General features: G+C 39.5%; 4 protein-coding genes across 4 annotated transcripts; 2 read left to right on the top strand and 2 right to left on the bottom strand.

Moving 5' to 3' along the window:
- Positions 1-78: 78 nt before the first annotated feature.
- Positions 79-1926, bottom strand: CYP508C1 (cytochrome P450 family protein; the record flags this gene model as incomplete). Its single annotated transcript, XM_004363006.1, has 6 exons — positions 79-134; positions 233-876; positions 935-1218; positions 1287-1566; positions 1657-1820; positions 1876-1926. The coding sequence occupies 6 exons, from the start codon at positions 1924-1926 to the stop codon at positions 79-81; spliced, it is 1479 nt and encodes a 492-aa protein (XP_004363063.1).
- Positions 1927-2282: 356 nt separating this feature from the next.
- On the bottom strand, positions 2283-14876 carry gbpC (RasGEF domain-containing protein; the record flags this gene model as incomplete). Its single annotated transcript, XM_004363007.1, has 9 exons — positions 2283-2470; positions 2575-5644; positions 6441-6522; positions 7208-7752; positions 7835-9144; positions 9823-12176; positions 12222-12632; positions 12713-14352; positions 14784-14876. 9 exons carry the CDS (start codon positions 14874-14876, stop codon positions 2283-2285), a joined length of 9693 nt encoding a protein of 3230 aa, XP_004363064.1.
- Positions 14877-15363: 487 nt separating this feature from the next.
- elmoA (engulfment and cell motility ELM family protein) lies at positions 15364-21659 on the top strand (the record flags this gene model as incomplete). Its single annotated transcript, XM_004363008.1, has 8 exons — positions 15364-15416; positions 17175-17373; positions 17449-18039; positions 18126-18767; positions 18830-19278; positions 19340-20105; positions 20321-20375; positions 21616-21659. The coding sequence occupies 8 exons, from the start codon at positions 15364-15366 to the stop codon at positions 21657-21659; spliced, it is 2799 nt and encodes a 932-aa protein (XP_004363065.1).
- Positions 21660-21936: 277 nt separating this feature from the next.
- On the top strand, positions 21937-23755 carry DFA_03463 (uncharacterized protein; the record flags this gene model as incomplete). Its single annotated transcript, XM_004363009.1, has 3 exons — positions 21937-22078; positions 22750-23543; positions 23624-23755. 3 exons carry the CDS (start codon positions 21937-21939, stop codon positions 23753-23755), a joined length of 1068 nt encoding a protein of 355 aa, XP_004363066.1.
- Positions 23756-24007: the final 252 nt, after the last annotated feature.

Raw genomic sequence — 24007 nt, forward strand, 5'->3', positions numbered from 1 at the left:
ATTTCCCTCCAAATTTGAGTGATACATGAAATCGATTTCTTGGAAAATGGATGTTTAATGATATATTTATTTAATTAATTATCTTTTTTCTAACTTTACAGAGAATGGTTTTGATCTAACTGTTAACCCAAATACTATTGTAGTAGTAAAGAAAAGAAAGGTGTTAGTTTGGTGGTTGGTTGTTTTTTAAACTTTTAATATATTATATTATATTTTGTTTGTACAAACATACTTGGAGTATCATCAATTAAATGATTTTGACCATTTGGTGATGTTAAATTGTAGTTTAATAGTATATTGGAAATACCTATAAACATAAAGTCATTGGATAGATGTTGACCGATACAAGAACGAGGACCGACGCCGTAAGGTAAGAAAGCCATATTGTTTGCCTTTCTATTGTTGTCGTCTTCAAACAACCATCTGTTGGGATCAAATACATAAGGATCTTCATAGAAACGTTTGTCATGGTGTGTACTGTGAAGATTCATCATTACTTGTGTTCCTTTGGTGACTGTGTATCCTCCAATCTCTACATCTTCCTTTGCAATTCTTGGTAACCCAAACACCGCAGCAGGTGCTACTCTCATCACTTCTTTAATGACTGCTAAAGTGTATGGACAGTTGATACGATGCTTTAGATTGATCATACCATTATTATCACTATCGTCAACATCATCGGCCAATACCTTTTTCAACTCCTCATACACCTTTTGTTGAATCTCTGGATAATTGGTCACATACAATAGAACCCACTCCATTGCTACTGCACCTGCTTCAACACCTGTCAAATATAAATCAACTCCAAGTCTAAGAATTCCCTCTACATCTTCATCACCATAATCTAATATAATTTGATCATATAAATCTCTTGGTCTAAATAATGAACAAGTAAGTATATTGCACAATATTATTATTCTATAAATTTACATACTTTTCAGGATTTAAATCTTTTTTATGTTCTTGTAATAATTCATTCATGTAGGCCTTTAAACCATCAACTGGAACACCTGTAATATACTTTATCCAGATATAATAGAATGGTTGCAAGATACTCACTACATCCATAATATTACCTGTTTGGTTATTAACAAAGTTCTGGTTGGTTAATTGGATCAATTTATCCAATCTTTTGTCTTCATAATCCATCTTTGATGAAAATACAACCTCTAATATAATGTTTACAGAATATCTTTTCATAAATTCTTGTACTTTAAACTTTATAAAGAAAAAAAGGTTAGTAACTATCAACAACAACAACATCGATGATATCTCTACATCCATACCAATGAACCACTTTCATAAATCTTATCAATATATTTCATCAAAAGTTTACACTGATTGTTTAAGACTGGAGGAGATGTAGTCTTTAAATTCATCTTTGAAAATGTATTGGCACAAAGGTTTCTGTTTCTTCTCCATCTATATTCTCTTGCCATAGCGATATTACTAAAATCACCAGATACAACTCTCATGGTAGGGATTGCTGGAACATCATGAAAATTATCCATATTGATATGCCATATTTCTCTAATCATTTGAGGGTCACTAACACAAACAGTTTTACTAGAAGATATAGAACAATGTGAGTAAAATCAATATCCAGACTGTACAATTAGAGAAAGAGAGAAAGAAAAGATGTACAAGTTAACATACTAATCACCCATATAGAACTTAAAGATTGGACCTGATTTCTCTGCCCATTTTGTAAGAGTTTGATGAGGACGGATTCCTAATCTAAACAAACTACCTACCAAAGGCCACTCTATCGAAAATGCACTAGGAGGTTCATTGGATGATGATTTCCTATTTTTTTGGATCTTTAAAGTAAATGTTAGAATGTTAACATGTCAATCAAAAATACAAAGTACTTACAAAGTTTACAACAATATATAAAATAAATATTAACAGTATTTGGAGAAACATAGTAATAAAAATAATAAATAATTTCAAAGCAATAATAATAATAATAAACTTTATTTCAAACCACCATTCAATAATCAAAATGAATTGATAACGTTTCGAATATCAGTGGAAGGTTTAACACACCAATAAATAACAAATATTAATACACCTCCTTTTTTGTTTTTTTAAAAGATCTAAAAGAGATTGACAAATTACAAACTGCTTCTAAATAAAAACAATGAGATACAAGTTGATTTTTTAAACATATATGTTTTGGACGGGGGAATTCAAACTCACTCAAGAAGGATTAAGAATAATTGGGATTATTTGAAAATAAATTATAGATAATTTAATTTGGTTATGATTTGTTGGTATGTTTAGGTGGTGGTATCAGGTGTTGGAGAGAATGGTGGGAATCTGACAACCATAACGGATATATTATCTGTGCTTCCTCTTGTAAATGCCTGGTCTCTTAATCGCATACATGCTTTCTCTGGATCTGAAATGGGTGCAACTATTGCTGTTGCTTCTTCATCTGTTACAACATCCCATAATCCATCACATGCTATAATTAAGTAAATTAAATATTAAATATTAAATATTAAATATTAAATAAATATTATTGATTAATAAATATTATTTGATCTTTTTTTTTTTTGATTAACATACCAATAATCATAAATTGATTTTTAACTTGATTTTCAAGATTGATAGGACCATGAATATCAGGTTCACACGATACATAGGGACTGAGAATAGAGTCACCTAGTGCTCTACTTACAGCCAACTGACCATTGACACGACTAGTGACGACACCAGTGACGGAATTGGTGGTTGTAACGACGTTGCCGCCAAGTGCTTTGATACGCTCCTCTTCTTTTGGTACATTGGGTTTGTGATCGATCGATACACGCACTGTAACGCCATCCCGACACAGGACGGCACGTGAATCACCGACATTGGCAACATACCCCTTCTTTCCGAGAAAGAGTGCAATGACGGCGGTGGTACCACCACGCATACGACGCTCGGCAATCATACCGTGCACAATGTTGAACGACTCTTTGAGTGCGCGCACGGGATTACCTGAATCCTTTTTCAAACGATCCGAGAGCACACGATGCATCTCTGTCGAAGCAAGCTCGGCTGCCTCGGCACCACCGTGTCCGTCAAACAATGCAAAATAGTCTTCGTCATAGTGTCCACGATACGAGCCATAGATGACTGCATCGTCTTCCATCGTGGGACGTCTCCCAATAGTATCGGCAAAGCCAACCAGAAAACGTGATGAATGGTGCTTGACCACCTTGTTGGCCATTTTAGTTCGTCCATGACCCTTTCTAAACTTGCCAAAGATGCCAGTTGGCTTACTGAGCAGCGATGAGCTGTCTTTGGGCAACACATTTGAGAATGGGCCGGCAGCGGCAAGCGGAGACTGGAAGGGTGGCATAGGGGGCAGCTTAACCTCACCATTTACAATGGTGGGTGGTTGTTTCATGTAAAAGGCATTGCTACGCCCTCTTCCTCCACGTGGCATCTGATCTTCGTCCTCGTCCATCGATGCCTCTAGTATGCTCGTACCACTAAAGCTGTTGCCTCCTCTGAACAGATTGTCCGCACCTCCTTCGTCAGACATTGACAAGAAAGCTAATGGATTGGATGTCACAGGCACAGATGATGACAATATAGGCATAGAGTTAAAGGTGGTGGATGATGACGATTCTTGTTCGTCTGCAAATGATGATGTTGTTGATGTAGTTGTAGTTGATGTTGTTGATGTAGATGTGTTGGTGTTGTTGGCCACCAACAAAGCGTTATTATTTGGTGTCGCAGAATTGGGTGAAGTTTCAGAGCTAGTACTATTCTTTCTACTATCCGACTCTTCTGTACTTTCCTTACCATCACTATGATGATCTCCAATATCCGTCTGACCATCATTATTATTTTTGTTATTTTTGTCATTATCATCATTACCTCCAGATCCATTTCCAGAGTCATTTGATTGTCCATTATTATTATTATTATCACTATTATTATTATTATTATTGTTTGGTTGATTATCATTATTTTCATTGGAATTCTTGTCATTATGTTCGTCGCTATTACTATTACTACTACTACTATTATATATTTCCTCTTGTTGTTGTTTACTACTATTTACGCCAAGTTGATTGATTTTTACAGGTGGTGTTTCTACTACTAAATGATTTATGCTAGAAATATTTTCTTTTTTCTTTCTCTTGAGTCCCCATGAACGACGGTCTTTTTTCTTTTCCTTCTTTCCTCCTGGTTGTTGATGATTATGACCTTCATCAGAATCAGAGATGGATGACAATGACGAGTGTGACGATGACGAACTCATGTTGGTGGTGGTAGTTGACTCGCCGCTTGATACCGTCTCTTTGTCTTTGTCTTTGGACTCTCGATTCTTTTTTGATCGGAACTTGTCAAATATGCTAGATGTTGCCGACTTTTCCTTTTCCTTTGGATGATGGACTTTGGATGATGGGGAGATGGCCGGAGTGGACTGTGAAAGCGGTGACACGACAATGCGCTCCTCTTCCTCTTCCTCCTCTTCCTCTTGTACACTTTCAGGCCCCGATCGATCTTTCTTTTTTGGTTCCTTTGCCAAGAGATCAATCGAGGATGGGTACTTGGTAGGACTTAGGGTAATTATTTTTTCATCTACTTTGTTTGTTTCTAAAGTAGAATTACTACTATCAATACATTGTTGTTGTTGTTTTTGAGGTGATTGTTGTTGTTGTTGTTCTATATTGGTTGATGTTGATGATGATGATGATGATGTTACACTTTGGGGTAGGGATGGTGCAGATGCCGACATTGTTATTGAAGGCACTGAATTGCTTGGTGGGATGAGATTGACTGGGAGTGATGAAGCAGAGATGGATAGCTTTCTACCCGACCGTTCGTTTGTGAGACCATTATTATTATTATTATTCTGTACATTATTCTCACCACTGACTCGGATAGTACTAGCAGCAGCTGATAAAGGAGTTTGAGGTTGTTGACTCTCCACCACCTCTACCATTGGATAGAGACTACTATTATTATCACCTCTTATAATCTGTTCTTGTTCTTCTTCTTCATCACCTCCACCAGCTTGATCAAAGTTGAATAGATTCATTGTATCTTCAATATCTTTGATGAGAGAGAATATATTCTCGTTGGATAGACTGTTTGTGGAATAAGCCTGCGACAACATAGTAGGCGACGAAGAGTACTCCTCTACGAGTGTGATTGGATTGCGAACAATGTGAGCACACTTGGACGATCGGTTTGCCGTTGCCGACGATCCCAATGGCATTGATGATGAGGAGGAGAATGGTGAATTTAAAGCTAAAGCAGTTGCCTCGGCTGCTGAAGGAAATGTTATAGTCTCTTTTAAAATGTCATCGATTGCCATTAAAAGACCTGTACTAGCTACTTTTTGTTGTGCTGGTACTGATGGTACTGTCAATATACTCTCTCGATGATGATGATGATGATGATGATGTTGAACATATAGAGGTGATCCTTCACCATCAGTTATCTCTTCATTTGATGAACTGGAAGATAAATCATCATCGATTACATTGGGATGGTAATGTGATGGATTAATGATTATATTCTGTTGTTGTTGTTGTTGTTGATGTTGTAGTACTGGTGCTTGTTGTGATTTTTCTCCTCCTCCGACAAAGAGAGAATCATTTTGTTGTTGTAATTCTGTCATCTTTGAAAACTATGTAAATAATAATAATAATAAATAATAATAATAATATTAATAATAGTCTAAAGTTAATATCTTTCTCTATCTACACCTTCTTGTTCTTTATATTGATATATATCGAACGTTTTGATGATATTTACTCTATCTATTTTAATTTGTGATGTATTGTTTGGTTGATGGATGGGAGTGCTGGATGAATGGACTGATTAGACGAGTGGTATTTAACCACTCTCTCTCTTTCTCTACTTATTATTCTATATACTATATTTTAATATCTTATCTTCTCAAAGTATGTAGTTTGAATGATTCCTTTGAATGAATGATTGATAACGACTTGTTGAGTTGATTGATGATCAATGATCTATCTTCTTTGTACAAAGAATCAACGAACCTATATATCTTTCTCTTCTCTTCTCTTTTGTTTCTTTGTGGTGTGAGTTGATAATAAACGACGTCGTTGTTGATGATGGTTATCTATCTCTTTTCTCTGCTGCTCACTGATTTGCCTCCTCAACTGTGAAAAATAAAAAAAAATTATTTCAACAACTTTGCGATTGAGTTATTGTTATTGGTGTGTTCTTCCTTCTTTTTCTCTGATATTGGTAACAATAATAAAGGGTTGTCAGTTGGTTTGGTTGGTCTGCTTTGATCGATGAATGAGTGAAAGGATTCCCACACCCACACACTCACACACACACGCTACCTACCTACTCAATGATAAAGATAAATAAGGTAACTAACTTATTATTAATACTACTCTTAGCTATCTAGATATATATATATTATTGTGAATGATGATTATTCTTGCTCTATAATGAAATTTAAATATATTGTATGATTGATTGTATTTTTCTCTAAGAAGTAATGCAAGTCGATAAGCAGCAGCACTACTTGCAAAAAATAGTAAGAATGATGATTCAATCAATACAATATTAACAACAAACTCTTACTCACCACAACCACTCAATCACCTCCACACCAACTCACACTCACCTCATCATTCAGTCACACACAATAATAATAATAAAAGTAGATGAGAATGAGGGAGAATCGAGGAGAGGGGGTCGTCAGCCTGAAATAAACTCTTGTGGTTGTATTGAGATTATCCTCCTCATTCCTTTCTCTTTGAAACGACCTATTTTGAATATACAATATATTATCTCAATCCATTCTATAATTCCATTTCCATTTCCATTTTTGATCCTTTTGATAATTTTGGACCAATATTATTATGGTTACAATCACAATTTGATGAACATCACAAGTTAACAAGATTATTATTTGTCGTTCAAGAGAAACGATCGATATGATGGATGTAGTCTCTTATCTATCTATATATGAGGGGTAGTATACTATAAATAATTTATTATCGTGTAATGTTTTTATGGGGTAGGTAGGTTGATTTTTTAATCTGTATTATATTGTTACTGTTACTATTATTACTGGTTTGGTTGAGTTTGATTTATGATGATGAGTGATTGGTGATGATTTGTGGATTATATTATTATTTAATTATATAATTGAGATTCTCTTTCAATTAAAGTTTTGTTTAATGCAGTTGCCAAATATTTAAACCATCTGGTAGCCAAAGAGGGATTGAGATCAAAGAGGATATTTACAAACTGTCCTTCGATGGCATAGATTTCAACGTCGTGATTGTCGGCGACTACTGTGGCGGTGACTTCACCACTCAATAAAAATGTAATCTCTCCAAACGTTTCGTCTTGTTTCATTGTTCCGAGTACCACTGTCTTCCATTCACTGCTAACGTGTGGATTGTTGTGTTGGGTGACTGCCACTGTCTTTTCGATTCTACACACTCCCTTTCCAATTTGGAATATCTTTTGGATACGATCGCCTTGTCTAACAATGGGTTCGTCCTTTTTGTAGATGGTACAACGCGATCCCTCACGTCCAATCAATTCCCAATCTTCCTTGGTCAATTGGTCGGCTGTCGACTTGTTCTTTGGTTTCAATGTTGCGTGTTGTTTCTTTCTCTCTTCTCTCAACTTGATCTTGAGGTCATCGGCAGTTGATGTCGTTGCCAATTTAGCAGATTCACATAAACTATTAATAATTCCATATGCATCTTGTCTATCTTTGGTTGATGTAAATGTAAACTAAAGAAATAAAAAGAAAAAAAGAAATTAAAATTAATTAATAAACAAATCTATTATTTGTATTATAATAATTATTACATACTCTATAATTTCTTTGGGAACTACTTTTTAATCTTGATAAATCTAAAAAGGTATTATTTACACAGAGAAGGTTTTGGATTTGTTTGAATGGGATAACCTTTTTGGTTTTGTAACCAAAGAATTTAGAGTAGAAACAAACGTGTCCTTGTGAGATGTATAGTCTTCCAGAACGATTGAGTGAGCATGCATAGTCTTTGATGACAATTTCATCCAATGAGAAACGTTGGTTGAATTCTTGGTCGGTCTTTTTCTCTTCGTTTTGTTGTCCACCCTTGTTGGTGTTGTCGTTTGACTTGTCTGACGATGCTGTGTACTTGAGGTTGGCTTGGGTTGGTGCACGAGAAACGCTGCCGCTACGGGCACCTTCATCTCTACTACGTGGAGTTAGTATGTGGCTAAGTGGGCCGCCGCCGCTACTGCCACTGCTATTGTTGTTGTTGTTATTACCACCAAGACCAGACGTGTTAAAGTTGGAGACAGTGTTGGTACGGTGCTGAAGATGTGGGTGAATGTTGGCAAGGAAGGGGTTGGGAGCAACTGGTGTGCGTGGGGAAGCTGGTGGTGTGGACGTGTTGAGGCGGTCGAGCGCGATGGACGGCACGACGAGGGGAGGGGGTGGGGAGGCCTCCTTGGCAAACGGTTGGAGGAAGGCTGACGAGCCAGGCCCGCCACCCATTGATCCAAATGATCCAGCACCGCTGTTGCCTGCGAGGGCACTGACGAGTGGCGAGATCATCGAAGGTGGTGTCGAGGGGGGTGTACCGGACGATGGGGTGTTGGCGGGTGGCGACGATTGGGGTTTCGACCATGGCAGGTTCTTGAGACGCGATGCAAGCTGGTTGGCCATAATCTTGTAAAACTTGGCACCTAGACGTGGATGCGACACAAACAAGCTGTTGAGGAAGGGAATGTCCATCACGTAGAGGTCAGCAGTCTCATCGACGACGACACGGGCGGTCGTCTTGTTGCCGAGGAAGCTCATTTCACCAAACATCTTGGGTGCGTTCATCGACGACACCTTGACGCTCTTGCCATCACGGTTCTTTTTCTCGACGCCAAGCACACCACTCTTGATACGGTAGAGGTAGCTGTTGATGGTGTTTTCTTCAATGACAACGTCGCCGCGGTGGTATGTGATGACAGTGGCCGACGTGAGCAGCAGCGACCAATCACGCTCGGTCAGCTCTTCATTGCCAAAGCCGAGCGAGTCGGTGTGGCGGGCCTCGCGTTCGTCACGGTCGTCCGATGTCTGAGAGGTGGCCGACTTTTCGGCGTCGTACTCGATCTTGCGCTCAATCTCTGAGAGACGGTCTATTTGGTTGTAGTCAAAGGCACGTGTCTCGGCGATATACGCTTGGTACCAGATAAGCGGTGTCGACGACAACATTGGGCGGTAGTTCATCGGCATCTCCTTGTACTGCTTAAACATCTTCATCTTTTTCGAGAGACGACGCATACGCAGGATATTAGTCATCTTTTCACCGTTGCTCGAGATGAATGTCTGGTTCTCTGTACTCGTTTGTGACAGGTCGGCAATCAGTGCGCCTAAAAAGGGGATAGTTGGACAACTCGAACGCGACATGTGTGGGACAAGTGAAGGGTAGTTGCTCGAGTTGATCGCGGTTGGGTTCTGGTGCAGGATGATACGCAGTGGCTGGTAATTGCTCTCGCACAACATCAAACGTGACAGATCGATAAAGCAGTCCATGTACTTGGGTGTGACACGGGCCCATGACGAGGCGAGTCTTGCAATCGGCTCGGAATGCAGTGCTGTCAACACCTGCATCACTCCGTTAAAGTTCCACAGCGACAAGTACTCGAGTGCAATCTTGATGTATCGCTCAATCATGTCACCTCTGAAACGGACGTCACGTTGCTTGACAATTTCAGATGCGGCAAGGTTCGACATCTTGTTGAACCACTTGAGATACTGGTAGATGTGTGGGAAGTTGGCTTGCTTCCACTGCTCAATCTCGAGTGATGTCATACCGCTGTCATTGGTGGCTAGACCGACCGAGAACCCGAGCAATTCACGTGGATGAATGTCTTGCAAGAACTTGAGCTCGAGGAAGGTGTACTGCTGTGCAACAAGCTCGGTATCGTCGTCGAGGAAGGTGTAGTATTGTGTCTGACTATCGTAAAACTCAATCTTGTTACCACCCTTGAGATCGGCGACAACTGTGCCGTCTTCCGACAAGAGATAGATAAACTGACGTGTATGGAGATCCATGGCGACAGTCTTGGCATCCTCACGCGATGGCAAAGAGGTGATCTTCATGAGCCAGTCAATACAATCGGCGCCAGTAAAGCACTTGACCCACAACACAGCTTTGTTTTTAAACTTTTTCTCGCGGACTGGTACACCGTAGAGTGGGTCACGGATACCAATAGCAAGGTTGAGGAATGTCTTGGAGATGTTTTGCATTTGTGAGGAGGCACCTCCGAGGACTGGTGTAGTCGAAGCAGATGAAGAAGAGGATGATGGGTGGAGAGGGGCCATGCCATTCTTGATACGCAATTCCATCTCTATCAATGTCTTGGAGATATTCTCGTAGCTTGCCAAGATACCAATGATGGCGTTGGCGACAGGTGGTTCACTCACCAAACACACGTTGGTAAACTCAAACACCTTGTGGTAGAGCCAGCAAGCATCCTGCTTGTACTCGAGCTCGGTAATGTCGTTGCACCAACGCTTGAGGAACGACGACACACCCGATCGGATCTGTGGACGTCGCTGCTCGAATTTTTTGAGTGTATAGGCATCGCTCTTGTTGGGACGTGGGCCAAAGAACCGGCGCACAAGCATCTTGAACACTTTGGTCGGTGTCGTAAACGATCGATACACTGACAAAAAGTCGTCGATAAAGTTCTCGTCCAGCGTGCTCGTGGCACTCTGCACAGAGAGCGATGGGATGCTGTTACGGTACGATGTCGAGGATGAGGAGGATGACTGGGGAGTGGGCGACATTGAGGAGAAGCTGGGGGGTGGGAGGTTCTTTCCGGCAGTGTCTGAACGCTTTCTTCCGGTGGCGCCGGCGCTGCCCATACCGCTGGTCGACGACATGGACGATGTCGAGGCGGTCGATAAGGAGAGTGACGATTGTGTCTCGGACCGACTGTACATGGAGCCTGGAGCAGGCATATTTGACAGTATATTAGACGCCTGTGACAAGATCGAACTGGGGATAGGTTCAGGACGTGTCATGAGCTCAATCATCTTGGCGAGTGTCGCAGCGACAACAATTGAGTTGGAGCTAGCCTGTTCTTCGTCAAATCCAAAGAGGATGCCACGTTGTTGATCGTCGTCGCAGAATGGGTATGGCTGCTCGAGCTCCTCTTCAGTGTAGATATCGAGTGAGTGCAGGTCTTCGTCAGAGACGATATCATCGATCAGGTCTGATGACGAGGGTGAGTGGTGTAGACTGCCACCAGCGGCAGCCGATGACAACGACGATGAACTCGTGTTGGCAAATGTCTGTTGTTGCTGCATGGCAATTTGTCCAGGATGCTGACCCGATGACACGAGACTCTGTGTCGTCAGGACCGAGCCACCCGTGGGTGTTGAGCCATTGGACGAACCCGACTGACCACCGTCTTTGGTGGATCCCGTCGACACTGTCAAGTTCAAACCACCCGTGATACTACCCGTCAACATTGACTCTGAAAACGACGAACTACGCGACTTGCGCGTGGCCAGTCTAATGTGAGGTGGCAGAGTCGACTGCAAAGGAGCAAACTTTTTCTTGAGATTCGTCAGTGTCTCGACGACCGAAGTAAAGGTGGGTCTCGAGTTTGGTTCGTGCGTCCAACACGACTGGATGAGTTCGGCATACTCGGGAGGACAGGTTGTTGGAATAGTCGGACGCAATCCACGAATAATCTCGTCCTCCAACTTGGACATCCACTGACCAAACTGGAACTCGTCATATGGATGTGCGCGAGTGTACAACTCCCACAGGATAATACCAAATGCATAGACGTCGCTTGGCTCGCTATAAGCCATCGACGCCATCACCTCTGGTGCCAACCACAACGGCTGGTCGACGCAACGAGCCAACGCAGCACCGCCATACAACGCGGTCGATGTACCGTAATCGATGATGGTTGAGACGGGAGCAGGACCCTCGACAGTAGCATGCATCAGAATATTAGGTGACTTGAGGTCACGGTGAATAACCGATGGGTTATGGCTGTGCAAGTGTTGCATGCCCTTGGCAATCTCGCTCGCTATCTGTAGACGCAGACCCCAAGACACTTCAATGGTCGGGTTGGACAATAACGAGTAGAGTGAGCCATACTTGACAATCTCTAGTGCCATACACAGTGGTTGAATACAGAACCCACTAATCTTCATAATGTTGGGATGAGACAACCGCGACATCATATACACTTCGTGACGGAACTCTCTAAACACCTTGAGACGATCCTCCTTTTGTTCATCGGCCGACATATCGGTCGAGTTTTGGTCGTCAATGGTACGAGGAATCAACTTTTTGAGTGCGACTGTTTCGCCATTCCACTCTGCCTCGTACACGACACCAAATGCACCTCTACCAATCTCTTTGAGCAATTTAATCTCTTTGAGATCGAATCTTGGTCTTGGAATATCGAGCATTGCAATATCGGGTGCCAATATATCCAATTTCAAACGATGAGTAGTTCTTTCTTCATGCTCATCTGCCTTTTTAAAACAATTTAATACAGTCTTTCCATCCATTACTGCCAATTCACAATCTTCAATTGTAAATAATGTTGGATTTGGATCGAATAAAAATGTACATTCATAACAACTTATACATCTATAAAAATTAAATAAATTTAAAGGTTAATAAAATGGAAATGTATCTATCAATGTTTTTGATTGTTTGTTTTGATTTACCTTTTAATATCTAATTTATACCATTGAGATAATAAAGATTCAATAGTATCAGTTACAATACGAAGTAAAGCAACGGGGGTAGGTAAACCACGAACATCAACTGTTAGGACACGTTTTCTAGATTGATCACGTGGATGATTTGTTTTGAGTTCAATGAGTGCTTCGTGACCTGCGGCATTCTTGACAATGACAGCTCGCTTTAGACACGATTCCACCTTTACAAAGTGGATCAAACGGATGATCAACTTGCCAAAGAATTTATCTGGGATGAATGGAAGATGATATTGACGATTGAGACGAATGACATCTGGATCGTTGAAATCTTCCCATTGACTGACGATGTTACCAGTCTCGGCCAAAAGGTTGGGTACGAGATGACGGTCGTTTGAAGCACCTGCTGCATTGGTGTTGGGTGAGATACCAATGATCGAGGAGCCAGTGGTCATGACTGACGCCAAACTCATTGTACTGCTGCTGTTGATGCTAGACACTAGTGTTGAAAGACTGCTTGTGCTAGTTGTATTGAGATGGTGACCGCCGAGTGAAGAAGACGATGCAAAGGGATCGACGAGATCGTCACTCTTGACAAGATCGCCTGGAGAGAGCGGGTATGTAATCTCAAAGGCCTGCATGATGGCCAACAAGGCACCTTGTAGGTGCTCGGGGTACGAGGGTGACTTCCAAATGGCGGCGAGCTCACTCGTACGGATGATGCCGTTTTTGGTGAGTTTGGCAGTGATGAGTGCTGTGATGCAGTTGATAATCCACTGCACGTCGAGAATGATCATCTTGCCTACAGTCGAGTTGGGGTCGTTAAAGTAGACGATACTGCCAATATTGTGTAAGAATTCTGTAGCACGTTGGATTTGTACGGTGTCTTTGGGGTTACAGATGTTTGCGAGTGCAATATACTCATTCCACATCATGATGGGTGGGATACGCTTCTTGCGCACTTCAATGAGTGCTTCTTCGAGTGTAAAGAATGAGGATGGTACCTTTTCCTTGAGATATTTTTGTTGTTTGACAATGTCCTCGACGACTGATCGCAAACGGTCGACATCGTAACCGGTGGTGCAGCTAACCGAGATGATGGCTTGGATAGTCTGGAATGTCTTTTGGAAACGTGCGGCAGCCTGCTCGAGGATGAGGTTGACGCGACTGGTATCTTCGTAGGCGTCAATGTGCGTGCCGACGAGGATGATGGGTGAGGTGGGTGCGACTGACGTGACACAGTGCAGCCAGTACTCGAGGTTGGCCTCGTCGAGCGTCTTGCTAATGTCCCATACAATGACATGCACCGACCGCTCGCTCGCAAACAGCTGGTTGGTAGCTTGATACACGTCGTTGTTGGTGATATCCCATGTCGACACGGTGACGGTGCGACGCTTGCGGTCGTCTTCATCAAACACTGCGTCAAACTCGTATTGGTCGATTTCAATGCCCGGTGCAACGTCGCCAGATGCCGCGGCGGCCGCAGCCGAGCGCTTCTTGGACACTGTCGACGACTTGCCGCCGCGGATGGCCGTCACGACCGATGTCTTGCCGACACCAGAGTCGCCGACGACGATGATCTTGGAACGCAGGCATGGACGGGCGCCCGTCTCGAGCTCGCGCAAAAAGGCGACAATGTCCTTGAGACCCTTGGAGATGATGGTGGATGGCGGCGTGATGATGGGGTTCTGCTTGATGTTGAGCGTCTTGAGCGACGGCAGCGACGCGATCGACGTCGGCAGCAGCGTCAGCTTGTTGTTGGCGACCGAGATCACCTCGAGCTTGGACAGCTTCTCGAGCGAGCACAGCTGCACGAGGTGGTTGTTGTCGGCCTCGAGTCGCTTGAGGTTGACGAGGTCGCCAATCGCGTTGGGCAGGCTCACGAGACGGTTGTTCTCGAGAATGAGCACCTGCAGCTGCTGCAGCTTGCTAATGTCCTCGTCGAGCGTCTTGATGTTGTGATGTGTCAGCACCAGCTTCTGCAGCCACACCAGCGAGTATATCTGTGGCGGCAATGCCACCAGCTGCGTGTACGACATTTGAAACTCTGCGTCTATCGATATATTATTGTCTGCTGTACCCTGGTTTGTTGTCGTGCTTTGGCCACCGCTACCACTGCTCTGGCCACTGATCGTAGTGCCTGCGCCTCCGCCACTCGTCGAACCAAAGCCATGCACTTGGATTTGTGACCCTCCAGTGCCCATTATTTTCCCATTGTTTCCAACGCCCGCCGACACACTATTCGAGTGTCCCACCAACGAGCCGCTCGTGCGGTTGCCCGTGGCACCATCCTTGAGGTGTTGAAACGAAGGGTTGTCCTTGACATTGATGCTCATCGTCGAAAATGTATATTGCAAGCCGCCGCGATCGCTCGACGACGATGACGACGAGCTCGACGAAGACGACGCTGTCGACTGCAAGTTCTGTACATGCGTGACAATGTCATCTGCCGTCATAAACGTACCATCTTTCTTTTTCACAAGATTCTTGGTTATGAATTGATTGATCGCTCGTTCTGCCTTTATAAACGCCTCTTCCTTTGTTGGAGCAAATTGATACTCTTGAAATTTAACTTTACTCTTTTGCATTATGATCTTCTTCTTCTTCTTATTATTATTATTATTAAAAGGTTATTATTATTATTATTGGGGGGAAAACGAATGTATTCTACAGATATATTAAAAAAAGGAGAGGATGATCTAAAACTACAAAAGTAAAGGAAAATAACAAAAATACACTACTTTTATAAACAATGATCAATGATAAGTTGGTTAGTATATAATGATGGATGAATCAACTGGTGACTGATTACATACACTTTAAATTTACTAATTAATGAAAATAGATAAACTAAAGATTCACTCTCTAAAAGGATTGTTGTTGATTATATGATATATATATATATTATATTGTTGATATGATACTGTTTGTTAAACTAATGTACAATTATTTTCTTTTTTGAAGAAATAGTAGAGTAGTATCTAACCTAATGATAATAATAATAGTAATATACAAGCAAACAAATAAGGTTAGTTTAAACAACAACAAAACATAAATGATGATCTATTTCAAAGAAAGATTGATTGATTGATGAACCCACTGCTGTGATTAGATGGATTTGAAATTCTTTTCTTCATCGTTATGATGTGTTGTGGTTGTGTGTGTTGAAATGTCAGTCATCTGCCATCTGATTGTTGTTGTTGCTTGTGAGTGATTCGATACTCTCATCGAGAAGGTTGGCTCAATCATCAACAATCAATCAATCAATCAATCAATCAATCAATCAATCAATCAATCAATCAATCAATCGATCGATCAATCAATCTTTATCTATGCTATCTATCATTTGAATGAATGAATTCTACCTACTCTTTATATGTATGTCTCCACTAACTACCGTCCGTATGGTGTTTACTACTACTACTACAATATGCCTCTCTCTCTATTTGTTGTTGTTGGTTTTTAATACAACAACAACAATGAGTTGGGTAGCGTGTTGTGAATACGCTGTGTCTGATGATGATTGTCGATGTATAGAAGAATCTCTCTTTAGGATAGGAAGGATAAATATCTGTTGGTGTTCTCTATTTATCTTCTCTCTCTCTCTTTCTATCTATCTATCTATCTCTGGCAATAGTTGTAGATTACTTCTATGTTGTTGTGATGTGATGAAAGTAAATAAAGTGTCAGTGGTTCACTTTGCAAGAAAACCTCAGCAGACAGAAACGGCTTGGTCAAGAAGCCATCCAACTCTAAAAAAAAATTTCAAAACAAACGACCTGCGAATTTGAAGCATGCTTGACGGTGGGATCGAAATCATCTTAAGTTGGATACCCAGCCATCCTTCACATAATCATCATTGTTAATGTACACCACGAATAATAATACTCGGTTCGATTGATGATAATACTAGCCAAATAGAATTATCTCCGTCATCGATTGATTGACACACACAAACTAAAAAAAGATCTTACTATGCCGATCTTAAGATTCCAGATATACAAAAATGGTTTTGAGATTAAATTAGTGGTATATCTCCCTCTCTCTGTACATCACATAATTAACACAGACTATTATCTCATTGAGAGTTTCATTCAATATATATTACATGGATATATAAATAATGAATGACAGTCTTTGAGAAAAGTAAAGTTTTATGGGCTGCAGCCAACCGATAAAATACAGACATCCAAGATAAGATATTAAAAATTGATTTTTATAGGCAACCCATAGCAGCATTGGCAAAAGAATCATCCTCCGCTGCACTTTAACTTTTTTATTATTTTTATTATCAATAATTCTTTAACTACCCAAGATAAGATCCGATTCGAGAGGATCATACACTCACTCACTCTATCATCATTTCTCTATCATTTCTTTTGTATTAGTAGTAAAAGTAGTAGTAGAAGTATTAGAGGATCTATACATCGAACATCGATCCAATTAAATAGGGATATATATATATATATAGAGAAAGAGAGAAAGAGATGAAACTAACAATAGAATACAACAAAAATTCAAAAGCATTGACATATGAGACATCGACGAGTACACCCATTGATATCAAAGATTTGATTACAAAGATTGCTGTACTATTCTCTATCCCTCTCACACCATCGATATCTCTCGATTATCATCTTGCAACTATTCCAAATGGAACTGTTATTGATGTATGTTATAAATAGTAGATACATCTATCTATTGTATATAGTTTATTAACTATCTATCTATCTTTTTAATAAAAGAAAAACAATATTGGTTTAATTACAGATGGATGTGAATTGTCATTAAAGAGTACAACGATCAGTAGCAGAGGAACTGCACCACCACAACAAACTGGATTCTCTTTCATCAAAGGTGAGAGAAGAGAAAGATTAAATAGTGTAGCTCAGAATAGTTTCTTGGGTGGATTTGGTACACATCACAATAATACTGCTACTAATAATGCTGCCAATACATCACCAACTTCGACTAGTCCTTCTCCTTTATCTGCTCCATCATCTCCCATCCCAACACCATCATCACCACCACTTTCGTCATCTGGTACAATCCACAATCCATCTCTATCACCAAGATCACAAACTGTTGTCCAAGGACCATCTTCTGCTGCCGCTGCACCAGCACTCAACCTAGGTGGAAGTAGCGGAAGTATCCCAGTATCATCTTCATCTCCATCATCAACTACCCCTGTCATTGCAGGTGCCAGTGGTGGTGGAAGCAGTCATTCACCATCATCTGCTAATATCAGCGGACCAACCATCGACTCTATCTTGTTATCACTCAACGACTTGTCTTTAAAGAAAAAGGCTCTTTTCGATTTAAAAGAAGTATTAAAAGTATGTAATATAGTTAAAGAGAGAGTAATAGATGATGTATACTTGAATATAAACAGTCTAATGTTGTTGTTGTTGTTTCTTTCTAGGATGACTCAAATGTTAAAAAGTTTATTGAAAAGGATGGATTTGTATCGATTGGTGATCAACTGGGAGAGTTGACTGGAAATACGTTGTCATATGCATTGACAGCACTTCAAACTGCAATGCAATCGGATGCAGGTGCCAATACGGTCAATGCAACTTTGATATCTAGGGTGTTACCAATGTTGGATCCCAACTCTAATCCAAATATTCTAAAATCCGTCCTATCTATTCTTACACTCTACTGTACTTTAAATCGTGGTGGATACCAAGATTTATGTGATAACCATTTCCCACGATTCAAACTTCAATCATCATCAACATCACAACCACAACAACCAACAACCATTCCATTAACATCATCTGTAGATAGTAATGGAAGTGATAAAGAGAAATCAAACCCTTCATCTAAACCAGTTAATATCTATTCAGTAATTGTTACATTGTTATCATCATCAACTGTAGATATTCAATTAAATGCATTGGCATTTATCAATTCAATTGTATCAAAGGCTATTAGCAAGGATCAAAATCAAGCACGTTCTCTCATTGATGAATTGGATACCCTAGATATCAATAATAGACTTCGTAAGATCTATGAAGGAATTGTATCACAAGAATTAAAAAAACAAGTGTATTATTATCAAGTATGTATAAAAAAAAAAAGATAATAATAATTATAATAATTTCTTACTAACTTTTTTTTTAGAAACATAAATTAAATTTAATGAAAAGTAGAAAGAGTATAATGTATAGTAAAGAATCACCAGAACATGAAGCATTGTTGATGAAATTATGGACAACCACATTCCCAGATGTAAAATTGGAGAGTAGAGTATCGGAACAATGGAAAATACTTGGATTCCAGGGAACCGATCCAGCCACTGATTTTAGAGGTATGGGTATTTTTGGTCTTGAAAATTTGGTCTATTTTGCAACTAGTCATAGTGAACAATTCAAAAAGATTGTTCAAACCAACATCGAAAGAAAAGAGAGAGATTATCCAGTTGCAGTTGCCGGTATCAACTTGACTCAAATGTTTTTAGATCAATTCAAAATCAATGAGGATAGTAATCCAGAATATCCAATATTCCCAGTTCTATTTTCTCATAAACATGCTTTTGAAGAACTTTATTGTATTACTTTTAATTTATTAGAGTATGTAAAAAGAAACATAAAATAATAACAAGAATACTTATTTTTATCTATCTATTTATAGTACAACATGGGATACAATGAATGCAAGTTATATGGATTTCCCAAAGGTACTTGCAACTGTTAGACAATCTACCGTTACAGCATTGGATAATAAACCAACTACACTGGAAGCATTCAATTGGGGACAACAATATGTTGGTGGAGCCAACAAGAAACAAAACCCTCATTTTGAAAAGGAAGAAGACGATCACTCACAAAGTGAAGATATCAAAAAACTCAAACAACAGATCAATACTGGCATCATGGACATTATGAAGAACCAAAAGGTCAGTATCATGCAAGAAGGATTGTTCTTTAAATTGCAACGTCCCATCAAAGGTGGAAAGGTGATTCAAACACACTTGTTTGTTAAATTGTCATCTGATTGCCAGGAATACCAATATGCATTCATTCCAGATCCATCCAATCAATCGCCTCCACTCGCATCGACACCATCTCAATCTAGTATACTATCCACTTCATCTTCACTATCGAGTTCTGGCACTTCCATTTCAAATCCATCTCAATGTGCAGATAAATCTATTCAAATTACAAATACTGTGAAATTGAATGATATTACATTCATTTCTTCAGATGTAAAGAAAGATCAACAACAAAAGAGAGACAACAAACAACAGAATGAAAAGAATATCTCACATTACTTTTCAATTGTCATTGCCAAAGAGACCACGGAATTATCATCAAATAGCAGGGACGACATTGCCAACTTTATTGATTCTTGTAAAATCTTAACAAACAAACCAACAGAGTGTGCTGAAACTATCGAGGTAACAAGAAGAATAAGAAGAAAAGAATCATTGAATTGGAGAATCAAAAGAGAGAGAGGAGGTGAAAATCACCACCTCAAATCGTTTCATTAATGAAATTGGTGGGGGTAGATAAGATAAAGATAATCTCCTCCTCTCCTCTCCTCTCACTCTCCAATGAATGAAATTATAATGATAACCGTTTTATTAACAACAATCTTTCTCTCTCTCTATAGGAATTAAAAGTATTGATGGATTTAAGCTTAAAGTTAAAACTATTGGAATTGGAAGGTATTGATTTACCAAGATGTCCACCACCTATCCCAGAACTACCCAAATAACTTGTTGTTGTACCCTATACCGTGACGGTCGTTGCCAATCTTGTTGATCACTAGCCAGCGTGTGTGTGATACCACCGTTCTCTTTCTTGTACCCCCTATCAAAAAAATGGGTGCCCTTTAATAAAAATAAAAAAGACAACACCCCAAAAAGAGCAAATATTTAAATACTAGTGGGCTGGGAAAACTCAACCCCAAATGAGGTCGACCTATTGCCCCCCTTTTTTGCTTTGGCTAAAAACTGTTCTTATTTTAGAGAGCTGGCCTGTTTTGAAAAAGAACAAACAAAAAAGAATACTCTTTGAATAATATTTTTAATAACCCAGAGTAGAGTAGAGTAGAGCAGAGTATACCAAGTAGTAAGAGTATTACTATTTATATCATAATATCAATATAATCATCACTCAAATCAAAAAGAGAGAGAGAAGAAATAGTTTAGAACATTACAAGGTAGGTTAATCACATGATAAATAAATATCATATGACAAATTAGATTACATGTTGTAAAAAAAAAAGAAGAGAAGAAGAAAAGAAGAGTAAGAGTAAGAGTAATGAACAATGCTATGTTATCTCTTGGAGTTGGAGTAATAAGATAGATAGACAGAGAGAGACAGACAGATCACCCATCCACACACAAATAGAGACAAAGACAAAGAGAGAGAGAGAGACATGATACACACGCACATAACACAAGTTGGATGACAGTATTTTTTATTATTATTTATTTAAATTATAAATAATAATAATAATATTATTATTATCGTGCATGAGCTACCCCCACACTCTTTGCACTACCACCACGCATACACATACACACCCACGCCATGGCAGGCGATGTTGTGTGCCCACTTGGGGGTGAGTAATAAACATCCATCCACCCACTCTCAGTCGCCCGTCCATCCATACTGTGTTGTTTTTTTTTATTATTGCGCGCAAGCTGGCAAGTACTCCTACTACTGCTAGCCGACCAAACTTAACCTATTAATAATTTTAAATAATAGATTAATATATAATATTATATTTCCTCCTCCTCCAATTCAGTTCTCAAAAAAACAAAAAGGGCATACTTGCGTCCGCACACCAACAACAAAAGAAAGAACAATCATTTCACAGTTTTCTTTCATTCGTTAATTGCGCACCCTCACCATTTGTTTGTTTAGTTTGGTTTCTTTGTTTGTTTGTTTATATTATAGGTTTACATCATCATCATCATAATCAATCTATCTACATTAACTAGCCATTAATAGTCAATAGCCACACAACAAATAAACAAACAACAACAACAACAACAACAACAACAACAACAACAACAACAAACATATTAATGCCTTGATTTCAGATTACTATAATAGATAGATAAATAGATAGACAGACATTAGTAACTTCAGACAGACAAACAGACAGACAGTTAGATATATCGATATATTCTATAGTTCTCCGGCAATCCCTCCCATTGATACGGCCAATCAATCAATCACACTCATACACACATTACACAAAGCTTTGACACAACCATGATGGACCATACTCAAACCACAACGGCATCAGGTTCCCTACCTACCTACATGTCCTATCCATACTCGAATCCCTTTCTAGCTCAGCCACCACCTTCAGCAGGACATCACATCATGATGCAAATGAAATTCTCAAGACAATGTAAGTTTCCTCTCTTGCTCTTCTTCTTCAAATCATCAATCTTTGTTTAGTAGTTTCAACTTTGGGTAATCATATATAAAGACAACAACAAAAAGCATTCATTCAAAAAGAATAGTATCTACCTTTGGAAAAAGGTTATATGGGAACTCTACTCTCTATAGAGAGTTTATCAATCAACACACCATATCAACAACACAACAGTAATAGTACCCAAATCGTAGTGGAAGAGAGTTTTAAACACAGTTTGTTATAGTTCGTTTCACAACGATATCAACAAGAGGAAGATGTGTGAGTGTGTGAGTGTGTGGTATATATGCATGACAATCCTGCCAATTGACAAACAAACATCATGTTCATGAAAATCTCATTCTTATACCCCACCCGATTCAAACAACAAAAAACATAAGCAGCTCGTTCATCTCATCACCCCCCCCCCCCCCCCATTTATTTGATAGGTGGGGTGTAAAGTGGGTTGACATTGACATGGAGGTGTGGGTGGGGGTAGATCCAATTCGACACACAATTCAAAGATTTAATCAAATTAAAAAATTTGATTGATTGATTGACTGATCAATCACACACCCACCCCACACTTATCCCATCCATTCAATCAATCACACCAAATCACCATACTATACAATTTGATATTAATGTATTTTTTTTTGTATTAGCCAAAAAATCATATCAAAATAATCATAATCATAATCATAGTTATGGAGCTCCATCATATCCTTATCCATATCCATCGGCGACTGTTAATGTAGGTGGAGCACCAATATCACCATTTGTAGTGGCCGACTATGGTATGGTTGCTGAAAATGGGGCTGGTGTACCACCAAATATAATGGCCGATATTTCCAACACGGCTATTAATAATGCCAACATCCACCAACAACAACAATCCATGTCGTCGGCATCTGCTTCGTCGTCGTCGTCTTCTGGATCGGGTAACAACCAAAATGTACATTCACAACAACAACAACAATTCACAAACACAGTATACTATCCCTACCATCAACCACCTCCACCACACTACCTTCACAGTCACGCCAACGGCACCTCTCACTATGGCAACGGAAACGGCAACAACAACAACGGCAACAGTAACTCGTACAACAACAAGAAAATGCATCGCAAGAGATCGGTCAGTGACAGTGCCACTGTCAAAATGACACCCAAGCGCGAGTCGGCGACTACCGCGTCATCGTCGGTGGCAAGAGACAACCAACCTGCCTTTTACAAGGATATCGACCGTGAGATGCCGATCCTCATGAAACAATACCTCGCATTCGTCGACTCTGATGCCGATGACAACCCACCTGTACAAAACCCCAAGCATATGGTCTTTCCAGTGTTCAAGGACTACTTGAAGGATTTCAACATCCACCTTGACGAGAAAAAGAAAATAAGTGATAACCAGAAAACAAGATGGCAAGAAATGGCTGAAAAATTATTTACAATCATCGTAAGTCAAGAAAGAGAAAATATATAGTTATATAAGTTGATCAACCCATTCATTGACACATATCCTATTTATTAAAAAAGTTGGAATTACAAGATACTTTTCATCCAATTAAACATCGTGCAAGATTGTTACAACTTCAACAAAAAGCAAAACAATCAAACGAAAAAGAAATTGATATGATTATCAATAACTATCTTTGTACAGTAAGCTAAACTAAATATTTAATTTTTAAAATTAATTAATTGGAAATCAATATCAATTTGGTTGGTAAATATTTTTTTGGAATAATAATAATTCCAAAAAACAACAAACAACAAAGATCTTCTTTTAATAATAATAATAATAATAATATATATATCTATCAAATAACAACTTTTAAAAAATAATAATAATAATAATAAGACGAATACTATAACTAATAATAATCACAGCTAACCAACCATAATCACACACAAATAACAACA

This window comes from Cavenderia fasciculata (genome assembly GCF_000203815.1).
Source record: "Cavenderia fasciculata unplaced genomic scaffold Scf_Dfasci-G-b-205a01.r1-3, whole genome shotgun sequence".
NCBI lineage: Eukaryota > Evosea > Eumycetozoa > Acytosteliales > Cavenderiaceae > Cavenderia > Cavenderia fasciculata.